This window comes from Poecilia reticulata, linkage group LG16 (assembly GCF_000633615.1).
Source record: "Poecilia reticulata strain Guanapo linkage group LG16, Guppy_female_1.0+MT, whole genome shotgun sequence".
Classification (NCBI taxonomy): domain Eukaryota; kingdom Metazoa; phylum Chordata; class Actinopteri; order Cyprinodontiformes; family Poeciliidae; genus Poecilia; species Poecilia reticulata.
In genome coordinates this window covers 15121258-15135246 of record NC_024346.1, presented here as the reverse complement: position 1 = coordinate 15135246, position 13989 = coordinate 15121258, and the positions used below count along the sequence as shown (strand labels likewise).

Here is a 13989-nt window from a genome sequence, read left to right as displayed (position 1 = left end):
TAACGAGGGCGACCTCTGCTGGACACTTCTCTCACTACAAATTGCTGCCATGACAAACTCAAACGTTGCAAAAATACCTTTGCACCCATGTAATGGTTTCCGGTACGACTTGGGGAGTCAAATTTGAGTATAAATTGACCCGGATCTGTGTCTTATTTACTCTTTGTATTCAATTTCAATATAGATTGAAATTGAATACAAATTTGCATTTGTATTCAATTTCCAATTGCATGCAATTTACTACTTTAACATATTCCAATATGTTAAAGTAGTAAATTGCATGCAATTGAAAGTAGTATTTATAAATACTTTTAAATCTTTACTTTATAAACGACATTTATTTTTGAAAGAGAAATGTCTAGGAATACATACATAAAGCCTAATTACGAAACTACATCTTTCCTGAGGCAGGAAGTTGCTTCCTACTTGCTGTGACAAGTAGAATGACTTCATGTCCTTAAGAGCTAGGTCTGTAACAACAAATTCACAAAATGGTTGGAAGTCTCCATGGCGATGCTTGTGTTTGAGAGAACCGTGTCATTCTGCATTTTGAAATTGTGCAGACTCCATAACAAAGAAAGATGGCAAGAAGTGAATATTTCAGTTAAGAATTTACTGTTTATTACGTTAAGCATATTATGCAACTTGACAGTATCGCCTTTTATTGCATGGCAGCATGTATTCATAAGCACCGCAGGAAATAAAAAAGTACTCAAAGTTAGATATGTCTAACAATTTAAAAAATAGATGCTTCTCATATCAGCAGGCCAGCTTGTAAGACTAAACAGTTAACAGTTTTCCCCTGAAGTCATACCTCAACCCTGACACATATTAAAACACTAAAATACTGCTCAATGAAGATAACTGATCAAAAAAGAGGCACTTAATCAATACAGTTCCTGAATTATATGGCTTTTGTAAGAAAAGGCTTAAAGTAAAAAAATAAAAAATATGGCTCAAAGGAACAACACAGAAACATACATAGACATAAAAATTACTGGCATAAACAGTGTTTTCTTTCATGATAGAAAAATGCATATACAGTAGTTAATTTCATGACTATTATCTATTATTTTATAAACACAGGCGGTTAATTCAAACATATCTGCATAGGCGAATACGTTGTGCAATAAACACTGATTGTCCTATGCTGCTGCATAAGCTCTATAGATTTCTTTGTTTTGGTCAAGTCAACCCTGCTTACCATCAGTTATATTATAGCACTTTACAGTGTACATGCAATGATAGAAAGGCGCCACACATAGGCAAATAGCAGTGCTTGAATCAGTAGTCTGATGCGCGGCGTTCTGCAGTGCACGTCGTAACACGAAGGCAGTGTGTTTAATCTGATACTGTCGGGTGACAGCGAGCGAGGCACTGGGATTACAGGCAGTAGTACATGACTTAAAACTTCTTTCCTTTGGGACACATCCATAATTATTTCAGAGCGTGCTGTCTAGCGTGTTGTAGTTATCTTTGAAGTTCTTCAGCTCCAGGAAGTTCCTGGGCCTCTTGCTGCGCTGCTGCGCTGCAGATGTGAGGTAGGTGGTTTGGGTGGGGGACGAGGAGCAGGAGGAGGGGCTGCTGGGCTCGGTGGTGCCGGTCAGGTCTCTGGCTGCGGTCTGGTGGTGTTGGCTCAGAGTGCTGCCGCGAGACTTCACGCTGAAGCAACAGAACAGAAAAGCAGATTTGCTTACTGCGTAATTGACATTCCGTGTTGGGATTAACGCAAAATCTGGGAAGGAGCAGTGCGGGAAGGGGTGGCGCTTTCTTACACGGCGGCTAGCTCAGTTAGAGCTTCCTGGTACTTGATGAACTCTGCTTCTCCGAAAGCCTGAGGACACAAACCGAGAAAACTGAATCCATCATGTGCCACTCAGACAGAAATTCACTTTAGTTTGATACGTGAGGTTTGCACAAAATGCTTCTATGGCAGCACTTTGTGAATGTGTTTCACCATGACTGCTGCACATCTCCAAACGGATTGAAGAAATGACCAGACCTTGAAGAAGTCACAATATTTGATCAAAACTACTAAAAACGCAGTAGGAAGAAAACAAAGGTTTGGCTTTTTTGCAGAACTATGAGAAAACTCTGGTTTAGTAAAAGATGATTGAGGATCAAAACCAAGCGCATTATATGCACATTTATGCAGTAACTTATCATTTGGTTTCCTGTTGTACTGCATCATATCATTGATGGCAACACAATTCAGATTACTGTAGTAGATGAGAGAAACCGCTGACCTCGGCCCCATGGCGTGCTTTGTTGTAGCCATCCAACACCGTGTCTATCAGAGAGCTCTGCTTGTCTTCAAACATGCAGTGGGAATTTCGCAGCTGCAGCAGCCAGGTCCGAAACCTTTTTCCTGTCACAGCGGTGGGAGTGCCACCCAGTTCACGGAAAGGAAAATCTAAAGAAATCAGAGGAAAGATGTCGATGTAGGAGATGGGATTATTTCTCTTGCAATTAGAGAAAAAAAAAAACTGATATTACCAATGTCCCGGACAGCGTCTAGTGCTTTCATCCTGTACAGGTAGTCATCAGGACCTATAAACATGAATACACAAAACACATCTCTATCAGTGGCATTATTCCTGATGGCTGCAGTGCTCATGTACAAGCTCTGTACGCTCTGACCAGACTGTCGTCTCTGTGTTACTCGGTCATCAGCTGGGGACAACAGACGGGGCTCAAAGTGGATTTTCTGGACCTCGCACAATTTGGCTTCAATTACTTGTTTCAGCTCCTACAAGACCAACAAAGCACATTAAACTGGTAGATTAACAATTAAAATACTTTGCAGGATCAAACTTGTTATGTGTGTGTGTGTGTGTTCCACCTTCGGAGCATTGTGGCCAATGGGAACATGTGGTCCTCTCCGAGACTTAATGGCAAAGTGCATAATTTGTCTTTTTATAAAGATGAACAGCAAAACAAACACCTAAACACAAATAAAACAGTCTTTTTAAACTCTTCTTACAGATGTATGGATATACAAAGCTTAGCCAGAACATTAAAACCATCTGCCTCGAGACATGCAGGTCCACCTTGTTGACAGTTGAACAGGTTTGTCCTGCTGGGACACAGAAACTATGGACTTTCCTTTTCTTTATGTGGGAATTTGACCCTGTCGGTCTGTCTGCAGTATGGGCCCCACGCCACTATGATACACCACGGTTTTAAAAAGTTAGCTTGAAAACTGATAAAATATTGTGTTACACTGCCCCTAAAATTTAAAGCCATTCTAATGAGATGCAACACTTTTCCCTGGATGCATTAAATTGTATAGTAACATGTTGCTGCGCACTTCCTATTGAAAAGTAAACTCTGCTAGATTAGAAATACTTCATGCTGCGAAAAACAGCCTGGAGATCCAGTTAACAAGTCACAAGCACCATCTTTGCTAAGCAGGTGGCAAAGGTAGCAGTAGCAGATTGGGTTCAAATAAATGCAACTAGATCATGTTCACTTTTTCATTCAGACTTTTTAGAACCAGATATGCTTTATCTGGTTAAAACTTAATCAAACCTACAGAAATCATGAAACTCACCAAAATGCCGTACGTCAAAACAAGAAACACGTTCACTTTTGAGGCTCCATATTTATCTTTGTCCATTATTAAAATGTGTTTTTCTTCAGATTAGCCAGATAAAAATCGTCTCTCAGTAAATTAATACTTTTATCTTCATTCGATCTGAGGCTTCCTTTAGGTTTCCGCTTAAAAAATACATTATAAAATGTCTAAAAAGTAAAACACCAGGAAGGTTCAGGTCGCTACACTCCCTGCTTCCTTTGTTGACTTCCGCAATAGTCACGTGACTGACGTAATACCGGAAAGAGAAAGATTCTGACATAAAATGCGACACCAGGGCTATCTTACATATTAAAAATTATGCCAATGTTGATCATTTGAAGCTTCAGGACTAACCTAAAGCAGCTTATGGCTCAAAAGCATTTTCTACCGGTGCTTTTCACGACAAGAGTGTCCATGTTTTTTTTGGAACAACATAAGAATAATCTTTTCATTTCAAAAAGCTTCGCCCATTCTTGAAGTAAATAAATTTGTCTACCGACGTAGACGTTGCATGGCGAAAAAGGGATAGCTAGTTTAACTCTTAAATATATTGTTTACCAGTAAAATAAAAGATTCATTAGCTAGATTATATCAGGAAAATCTAACCAACTTCTATTAAAACGAACCTCTAGTAAAAGTGCGTATGTTTCACTTTTAGTTTTACATCGTCTTGTCTACTGGAGATCCCTTAGAATTTACACTATGAAAAACGGCACATTGGTTTGATTTGTTAAGAACACAAATGTATTTTGTAGAGTATCTGAGGTAGTTCGCAAAACTTCTTCTGATCATTTAAAAAACAACAAGTGCTCTTCGTAACACTATATTTTTCTTCGCTTTACATCTAATGTGAAACACTAAGTCAAACACATACCAGATCACTCATTCCCACAGTTTCGCATGACACAATTGATACTCAAAAGTCTGGCACATCTTTTTGGCTCAAAGAAAGTGCCACTCACAATGTGGCGGTGACGTACGATTTGTCCTGGTCTATAGTCTTCTGCTGCCACCTGCTGATGGTTTCACTTCACTGAAGAAACAGACAAATTACATTCAAACGACTGAAATTTCTTATGAAATATTAATAAACCCTTTCTATGTATCATATTGTGAAAAGGTTTCATCCAAACAGTGAATTTCCCAGCATCCACTGTTTTGCCTTTTATTCTCCATCTCCCCATGTTGTTTTGCTCTATGTTGCTCAAAAAGCCCATTCCAGTCCTTATGACATTTACAGAGTCCTACACCATAAATCAAAAAATCTATTTAAAGCAGCAGTGGCCCTGTGTAAGGCAGACCTTCATTTGCATCCATCTGCAGACACACTGAGGGTCTTTCTTCTGTCACGAACAAGTGTGGGTGCCTGTGGAGTTGTGTCTGAGCTATTTACCCCCACTCACACACTTTTCCCAGCCCAGAAAGGCACCAGCCCTTACATCTGTACTGCAAATCCTTCACTGAGAAAATAAGACTACCAGCAACAGGTTTCTTGAAATTACTGAGTATAATTCAGCTTAGTTTGACAGGCTCTGACAGAAATCAAGCCTTCTCATATTTAGAGCAGCACAAAACCACAGTTTCCTTTGTTTAAACAGAAGACAAGGCGAGAAGCAGGTGCATGCAAAACAACAGCGCCAGGAGGATGACGCACCCCAAGTCTACAGCAAACCCTGTAAGTACACTTAATGTTAAATCTATCTGTTTTGTCTTTGGGATTCTGTAGAAAACATGTTTGCTCACTACCCTACTAACTGGATATTAATAAACTGCAATGTAGTACTTTCTATCTCATTGCTCTGCCTACGTTTTTCAACCAACATGAGTGTTATACACACGGTTACGTTGAAGCTATGACATCAGAGTTACACATAAAACATTAATATGATTCTTTCGGCTCAGTTTAATAGTGCTCTGTTTTCGTATATCGACTCCGCTTTGCTTGACATTGTGTCGAGGAGGATGTAATTATCATCGTCTTGTGGGAAATGCCAATCATGCTCATTTCACACAAGTTTCACAATTGCTTCTCCTTTCTCTGGAGGCTAAAATGCTGATGTCACATTTCATAGGTTGAAGAAGTCACTCTGAAGAATGTGTAGATCATACGTAAACATAGCAAACCTAACTGAGTTGGTTGGTAGGTGTGTGTGTGCGCGTGCATATTTCCCCCTTAAAGACTTAAAGATTGTTTGCATGGTTAAATACAGTTTGCCCTTCTTTGTCAAGTGTACATAGAGTAGAGTAGAAATCAAATAGACACAGAATAGAAATATACTTTATTGTCCCACAATGGGGACATTTCTATGGAACAACAGCAAAGTGACAGATACGTGTTTTAGATCATCAGCCTAATTATTAATTGGTTGAATTGCCCTGCTGCACCCAGGGCTGATTACTTCTTGACCTGCAGAAATATAACTTCTCTGACTGCATTAAGTAGGCTAATATTCTTCTCCTTCTGATTTAAACAAATTCAGTAACAGGTTAAAAAAAAAACTAAACAAAAAATTGACATTTCCATGTGGAACAATTTGCAAAACCTCTTTTAAGGCTTTGGGGCTCTAGCAAGAACCATTATCCACAAAGTGACACTTTCCAAAATGGCAGATCAACTAAAACTACTCTAAGATCACATCAAAGCATCCAGGAGGTCACAACAGAGCCTAGAACAACATGTAGGCCTCAATGTTCTGGTCAAAATGGGAGAGTTCAGAGGTCAAAACTGGGAGGTGCTTTAGAATCTATATGGCTTCTCAGAATTGGTAGAACCATGAATTCAACCATCAGAAAATCCTAAGGGAGACAAAGACCTCAAGCCCAGCATAGACTTTAACATTTAAAAAATAATGTTGGACTTGATTGTGTCACACGATGCAAGTGAGATGCTGCAGAAGCTGCTGTCACTCTATATGACTCAAAGTTGCTGGATCACTATCGTATCAGACCGATCCAACAGACACATCAGTCGATCAATAAATGAAAATCCAGTTATTACTGTCAATGTGCTTATTATTGTAGTTATGTGCTTAAAAGAGGGAGAGGAGTATGGAAGCAAAAGGAAAGAACACAATTTACCGGTGCAAATGTTAACATCTGAAGGCTTGAACAGGTCAAGAATCAGACGTTAGTCACAGCACCAGTTATGTTTTCCCAGAAAGTATCAGACACTGCTTGATGCTTGATGCCTGATGCCTGGCAAAATAATTTGGCTGAGATAAACACACTGGCTGAACCTGAATTTAAGTACAGTCCTTCTCTGGATAACAAAATTAAGTATTTGCTTTGGCCTAGTTAAAGTCTGGACTTCAATCCAATTGCAACCCCGTAGTGTGAAACAGTTTGCTCATGCTTAAAAACTCTCCAATGTGGCTAAACAATCAATTCCTCAGCAACTGGTTGGCACTTAACACAAAGGGCTGATGGCAATCGTTACCGCCAAGGATGCAGAACCAATTATTAGGGCTAGAAGCTCAAGTTGGTTTAGATGTCTTATTACCCTCAATTAAGAAAAAAAAGGTTTGTTGATGGCAAAGTTCATTTAAATAACTTGTGGAAAATCAGAAGAAATCTGCAATGGAGCAAATGCTTTTGGACTACTCTGCAGAGAGGACTAGACTCTGCAGTCAGGAATGCTACCCTGCGAGGGGTGGAAAACAATGGCAAAGTGGGAGGAGACAGAATGACAGAGAGAGAAGCTGAGAGGAAGCTAGAGAGCCAAGACAGGAAGACAAACCAGTGTAGCAGGTTTGCGTCACTGTACGCAGTCCATCATGCAAAGCTGATGGAAAGAGAAGAAGAGCGACACAGAGAGAAAGAAAGGAGTTGGGTGCTGATGTCACCACTGAGCGCTGTCCACATCGACCGACATGATGGCTTGGGATGTGATCAGAGGACACGTTTTGTGAAGGTACGGCTGGCGTTTGTGTAAATAAGAAGCTTTGTTTCTTTGTATTAATGCGGGTTTAAAGTTTTATCCCAGGTTACACAGATGGGAGGCTTAGGAAGCCTGCAGCACAGGTGTTTCTGTAAGCTGACACTCGGACTCTCCTACACTGGAAAGCACCTCTATTATTGGCTATTATTAAGAAAATACATACTGTAAAATAGTCTTAAAATGCTTCGAACCTTGACAAATAATAGTGCTTTGGGTTTTTAGACTTTATATTTGAATAATTTATTGGATTTTTTTTCTTATCAGTCATCAACTCTGGGACAGTTTCACCTGCTGGAAATGCCTGTTATGTTGCTGCTGTACACTCAGATCAATGATAAGACATTGTCTGACAGCAATATTATCTTTCTCTCAGTGGCCTGTATGGAAATTAAGGTGACTTTGTCATTATCTGTTGTTACTCTATCTGCTTAATGTATCTGAATCCACTAACACAGGATTTTTCAATTAGTTTGGATGTCACACTGAGACCGATACACACTGCATAGAGACTGGTGTTATGGAGGTGATTTAAAAGCATTGTTTTTAGCTGAGTAGGATTGCTGTAAGGTGAGTTTTTCCAGTTTTTGGTTCAGGTTTAGCCAACAAGTTGTCTTGAGCTTGTTGCCTGTATAAACAGATATCATGGTGTGTGTCAAAAGCAGAGAGCTGGTCAGGGTTTGGGTGTTTTATTTTACTTTGAGGAGAATTTCACAAAGACAGTAAAATATTGTAATATTAGATGACTGAAAAGTTCAAAGTAAGTTTAGTTCTTCTATGTTTTCCTTCCAGTAAATATTGTTTGTTTTTACAGTGGCCTGCAAAAAGATCCATACAACATTAATATGTATACATTTCACATATTGCAGTTTTGTTGAAATACTAACACAAAGTTTCCACATTATTCCACATAATAATAAAGTGGAAGTAGAAAAAAAAGATGTTGTTTTCTTTAGAAATACAAATCTGAAAATTTTGTCCAGCACATGAATTAATATGAGTATTTAGTAATTTTTTGCTTTCAAGGTACGTTTCGTCCAACTTTACACACACACACACACAAAAACTTCAAGTTGTTCACAGAATAGCTCAAATTTACTCAGACTTAAAAGAGAGAAACTGTAACAATAGTTTTTAAGTTTTGTCACAGATTTCTGCCAGACTGTTTTTGCTATACATGTCAAAATGTATAATGAACACTAACCTCTGAAGACTAAAAAATTACCTTTTTTATATTTGGCAGGTCCTGGAAGTTTGTCACTGAAGCTGAGAATTGAAATTTGAAGTCTTGGAAAACAAATTCAGAAGAGGAACCAAAGAAGACGGTCTAAGTGTCGACCATGTTTAGGGATAAATCCAGAGTATTTCAATTTTGAAATAAGCTTTTTCTGTTTTTTTTGCAAAAGTCCGTCAAAAAGACTGGGATCTGTCAAACATTAATTTCTACTTTTCTCTTTTTGAGAGAAACACAATTTCTTTAATAAAAAACCATTTATTTTTTAACTCTCAAACAATGGACCTGCTCCCATCTTCAACAAGTGAAAATATCCCAGAGAGGACAAGTACGCGCTTCACTGTCCGCTCAGCTAACTCTCCTTCATACAGTCTCAGTCGTAGGACAGGGGTAAGGAAGAGGTTGACAGCTGGGAATGCTGATGACACCAAATGTTCAAACACAAAAGAGGACTTGGGTTTTGTCTACCAGAAAGACATCAACCAGAATGATACAGTCGAGAGAAGCCCCCAAGAGAATGGGACTGAAGTTGGAGGAAGCCTGGCACTCCATGGCCTGGGCAGGACAGAGGGAAGGGGAGACAACCTGCCGAGCAGAAGTAGGAGTTTAGACTGGACATCAAAGCCAAGAAGGATTGCCACAGCTGGCGAACCCAGATTGCTTGGTAAAACAGAAGCTAGAGGTTTCGAGGAACAAAGGACAGAAATTGAGAAAATACCGAGAGGTGGGACTTCTTCCTCAAGTCCAAGTTACTCTGAAGACAATCGCTCAGTAAATCACAGAGACTTTGCAGACAGAGTCAGTAAGAACAGCACACTTCCTGTCAGATTTAAGACTGGGTCTGGGCCTGGCTCGAGGCTTGACTGTCCGTCAGGGCACCAAGGTGGGCAGAGCATCAAAGCGCGCATACAGAAACTCTTTGAATCTGCTGGTGATACAACAGCTGGGGGAACCTTTCCCAGGCGGTTCTCATTGTGTGACGACTGCATTCCGGTGAGAAAAGCAGCGGCAACCATGTGGGCTCCAAAGGAAGCAAATCCTCCAAGCTCTGAGACGTCAGCTTCTTTTGAGACAGTCAAACTCAAAGGGAGATCAACAGACACACGTAGGCAAGAAGAGTTAAGTAGCAAGTATTTAGGGGAAGATAGTTACTGGAGGGAGACAATAGAAACGGGCACAAAGTCATTGGATAGAGCAAGGAGCAGGAACACAGTTGCAGGTCGAATTAGGTCTGCCAGGACCGCAGCTGGCATGGTACAGTCCCAAACACATGAAGGATCCATACTTGCACAGAGAAGATGGTACAATCAAGAAGACAGAAGAACAGGCGTGACTGAAATAAGTGAAGCCCAGAAGGGCGACAAAGAAAGAGATGAAGGAACAAAACAACAAAGTAAACCCTGGAGTGGAATTGCAGACGACGTTTTTTATGCAAAGCCAAGTGAGGGCACCCTGCCATCGCCAGAGTGGAAAAAACTTCCAGAGATTCAGTCAGCCCCCTCTTCAGCCAGCGTGAGAAATAAGATAAATCAGTTTGAAGCTCTGACACAGAGAGCAGCAAGCGAAGTACAGCTCGCCAGGCGATCTTTATCTGTACAGGCACAGCCCTGCCAACCCCAAAAAAAGATTAAGAAGAGCGAGTCTGCAAAATGCATAGGTGAGCGAAGACAGAAGACAGATGAAAGCAGTGAAAAAAGGATGATGTTTGCATCAGAGAAGTCTTTATCACTGGTTGACCTTGGATTCAAATCAGGAATGTCAGAGACAGATTCAGGTAACTCATTAGACAAAAGGAAAAACGATTTATCCAGCCACAAGAAAACTTTGCACATCCCTCTCAATGAAGGAGCGCAAAAGCGCAGCAGATTTCTTTTCTCCGAGAACTCAAACTTGAGAGACACTTTGAGATTAACACATACATCAGACAGGCAGTCAAGGCCACAGTGGGAAATTTCTTCACCGGTTAGTGATGATGACAAGACTCCAACAAACACCCCTCTGAACACCTCGCCTTTTCCTTCGCTTTTCCAAGAACCAGAGGGTTTCTTTCCCATTGCAGATAACATGAGCCTTCATGTCACTGGGCAAGAAGTCAAAGCTAAAGACACAGACTCTACTCTTCCTCCTCCAGTCATTCTCTCTCAGACCAGCGAGTCAGACGTTTTCATAACAGACAACGAAAAAACTAAAGACAATGACTCCCTAGGTCTCCCTCCCAACACTTCTTGCCAAAACAGCTTGTCGGATGTCTCCTATTCAAATATAAAAGCAGAATTACCTAAAGGAAGGAAACAGCTGTTGGATCTGAATGCATGGATAGCCGGCCTGGACCCAGAGTATAAAAACTGGAACGAATACATGGAGGGTTGTGAGGATGATGATGAAAGCACACAGAAGGATGATGATTCAGACGACTCTGACTCTGGGGATTCTTCAGCGACCATAACGAGCAACACGAGCCAGTCAGAAAACAGGAGTTTCAGCCTCAGGTAGCTTATGTTTGCATTATCGGATTTCTTGTTTCATGGAAGTTGTAGTTAAAGTGACTTACTTGTTTTCTTCTCACACTCCTGCTGCATCACAGCCTTTCAAACTTGTGCTACTTCTCTGGTACTGACGTCGAATCAGATTATGACAACGATGATTGGCAGCTGCCAGGCCGACGGTCTGCCTCATTAAGCTCAGATGTCTCTGCCTTTTCCTGCGTCTCTCTGCTTCCCTCTGATGAGCTCGACAAGCTGGTAGAGGAAGTCAAGAACCTAGGGGAAGAAACATTACAGGTACAGGCGATGAAAAATGTTTTAAATTATTTTATGCCAGTGTTTTAAACAAATGATAACTTAATAAAAAAAAACGTGTTTGTGTCCAACCGCAGTAAGTAAAGGCTAAAGAATCATCATTTTCTTAGGCGGTGAGAGCTAAACTATTTCCGTCTATTGCCCTCATATAGGAAACATTTGGTCTTCTTAAGGGCTCGTGTGTTTCAGGAAGAAAAGGTGAAACGATTGTTTCCCATTTGTTTGTTTCCAACCAAACTACCTTTGTCTCTGTAGTAAAAAGCTCTGAATGCTAAAGTGATCCAGCTGCATTCCAGTAGCATGTGCAAGGCCTGCATGCAGAGCTTGTGTGAGTGTGCAAATGTACTCCGAGGCGTGTAATGTTGAGACAGTGCATTCAAGCTAGACTCACATTTTCTTGAGGGACTCTGCATTTAAATTTTACCATTTTCTTCAAAACTTCATTTCTTTTTAGAATGAAAAGTATTACAGCACCAATCTTTTTTCTCTTTCTTGTCTGTCTTGCAGGACTATGATGATGTGCAGGTGGTGGTCCTGCACAAGGAGGTGGGAGTAGGACTTGGCTTCAGTCTGGCAGGGGGTGTAGACCAAAACAAACCTGTCACTGTAAGAAAATCGCCCATTTCTCTATCTCCCATGGTAAATGTCATGACAGTTTCTGTCTTCATTTTTCTGCTGTCTCATTATCTCGCTTTTCAGGTACACAAGGTTTTTAACTCAGGCGTTGCAGCCCAGGAGGGTTCGATTAGTGAGGGAGACCACGTTTTGTCCATTAACGGCACTGCCTTTTCAAAAAGCACTCACGGGGAGGCTCTGAGGACCCTCAAAAAGGCCAAGAGTCGAGAGATGGCAGTGGTGGTGGTGAGGAAAGGTGACCTCAGTCAGACAGAGACTCACTATGAGACAGGTGAGAGGTGATGCTTTACATAAAGTCTAAACATGTGAGTCTTTGACTTTGGAACTTAAAGTAAGAACAATGTGTGTGTATTTGTACACCTTAAAGGCCAGCGTGTGTGCATCCAGCTCGAGAAGAACAGCGGGGATCTGGGTTTTAGCCTGAAGGGAGGTGAGGATTCCCATGTAGGGAACAAACCACTCACCGTCCAGAAGATCTTCCAGGGTAAGAACATCAAAAACACTATTTGAACCATGCATCCGGAATAGACCGATATCACTTATTAAATAAAAAGCAAGATCCTCAATTTCATCATACTATATTACATTACATTATATTTTCTTACATTATATTATATTGCTGTATAACAGCTCTCTGTAAGTTGTGGTCAAATGGAGAAAATTATATCATAAATCAAATTATTTAAGAATTTGTATCAGAAGTAACGAACACAGTCAATCATGTCTTGTAGATCCAGAAAAGTCTTTAAGAAAACCTAAAAATGCTTGCAACTTTTAATCTGTCAGTCATTTTGTCCAGCAATCAAACCATTTGTTTTTCCAGTTGTATGTATGTCAAAATATTGGGTATGTTGGAAGTATTTTGGGTTCTTTTCTTTTGTGCTGTACAACAACACGTGGCTCTAAAATTGAAATGATTTAGGAGCTTACCCAATATGTGTAATATAGAAGATAATAAGTGAATTTTTGTTCAGCTTTAATTCAAAATAGACAAACTGAGTGAAATAGCAGTCCCATGCCTGTTTGCATGTAGTTTGGACGAAGCAAGTAGGACTTTATAAAAAAAACCTTTTAATTAACATCTTCCTGTTAAAATATTTTTTTAATATAGCTTTTTGAAAAGCCACTGTCATATAAAGTTGTATTTGAAGTTGTTGTTTTTTTTTTCTCTTTTCAGGTGGTCCTGTTGACAAGGTGTTCCCTGGTGATGAGATTTTAGAAATCCAAGGCTTCAGCGTGGTGGGGAGGAGACGCCTGGAAGTGTGGAATTTCATCAAAACTCTCGCCTCCGGGCCTGTGGAGGTGGTGCTACGGCGGCCGCTTAAAGTTACTCAATTATGAGGACAGTTCTGATGATTCACCTTGTTCACAATTTAAAGAATGTGGACCAACCAGAAACTCAGAAGCTGTGCAATTGACGGCTTTGGATCCTGCCATGGAAACTAACCTTTAAAAACAAAACCGTCTGGACTTTGAATGTGTTGAACAAACAGTCTTCATGACAGTATGAGCAACGGAAGCCGAAAACCAGGTCAAAGGTGTACATTTTTCTCGCTGTGTCTTAATGTAAATCTACCTCAAGGCCTGAGATGTTCAGTGTAATAAATTGTATAAATGTGTTACACATTTATAAAACCAACCAACATTTAAGAAGAAAAGATTTTGTAAATATGTAAAAATCTGACACTTTAAGTATTTTACAGAACATGTTTTATTGTGAATAACTGCTTTTATTTTGACGTTTGTTTTAATAAATACAAATATTTTGATTAAATTAAGTATTTTTAGTTTTACTACAGAGAGGAACATT

The 13989-nt window shown here is 40.1% G+C and overlaps 2 protein-coding genes across 5 annotated transcripts; one reads left to right on the top strand and one right to left on the bottom strand.

The window, feature by feature from the left end:
• Positions 1–598: 598 nt before the first annotated feature.
• On the bottom strand, positions 599–11364 carry ltap1 (lipid transport auxiliary protein 1). Of its 4 annotated transcripts, none has more exons than XM_008431699.2 (7): positions 11297–11364; positions 2843–2944; positions 2641–2749; positions 2497–2550; positions 2247–2413; positions 1776–1834; positions 599–1662 (listed from the first exon to the last, which is right to left on the bottom strand). In XM_008431699.2, exons 2-7 carry the CDS (start codon positions 2903–2905, stop codon positions 1443–1445), a joined length of 672 nt encoding a protein of 223 aa, XP_008429921.1. In that variant the 5' UTR covers positions 2906–2944; positions 11297–11364; the 3' UTR covers positions 599–1442. The 4 variants fall into 4 exon arrangements, with proteins under 4 accessions (XP_008429921.1, XP_008429919.1, XP_008429917.1 ...); XM_008431697.2 differs by lacking the exon at positions 11297–11364 and adding an exon at positions 4452–4478; XM_008431695.1 differs by lacking the exon at positions 11297–11364 and adding an exon at positions 3554–3815.
• On the top strand, positions 11104–13910 carry LOC103478189 (pro-interleukin-16). The gene is made up of 6 exons (XM_017309339.1): positions 11104–11234; positions 11300–11525; positions 12051–12149; positions 12243–12450; positions 12547–12663; positions 13357–13910. Exons 1-6 carry the CDS (start codon positions 11104–11106, stop codon positions 13518–13520), a joined length of 945 nt encoding a protein of 314 aa, XP_017164828.1. The 3' UTR covers positions 13521–13910.
• The last annotated feature ends 79 nt before the right edge of the window (positions 13911–13989 follow it).

Excerpts from the sequence above, each read along its gene's own strand:
- LOC103478189 (XM_017309339.1), top strand. The coding sequence starts at position 11,104 with ATGGAGGGTTGTGAGGATGATGATGAAAGCACACAGAAGGATGATGAT. Across the intron at positions 11,235-11,299 it reads AACAGGAGTTTCAGCCTCAG|TTTTCTTCTCACACTCCTGC; the intron begins GTAGCTTATGTT and ends GTGACTTACTTG. Across the intron at positions 12,664-13,356 it reads CGTCCAGAAGATCTTCCAGG|GTGGTCCTGTTGACAAGGTG; the intron begins GTAAGAACATCA and ends TTCTCTTTTCAG.
- ltap1 (XM_008431695.1), bottom strand. The coding sequence starts at position 3,619 with ATGGACAAAGATAAATATGGAGCCTCAAAAGTGAACGTGTTTCTTGTT. Across the intron at positions 2,945-3,553 it reads TTTTGACGTACGGCATTTTG|GTGTTTGTTTTGCTGTTCAT; the intron begins GTGAGTTTCATG and ends ATTTGTGTTTAG. Across the intron at positions 1,835-2,246 it reads AAGCACGCCATGGGGCCGAG|GCTTTCGGAGAAGCAGAGTT; the intron begins GTCAGCGGTTTC and ends TTGTGTCCTCAG.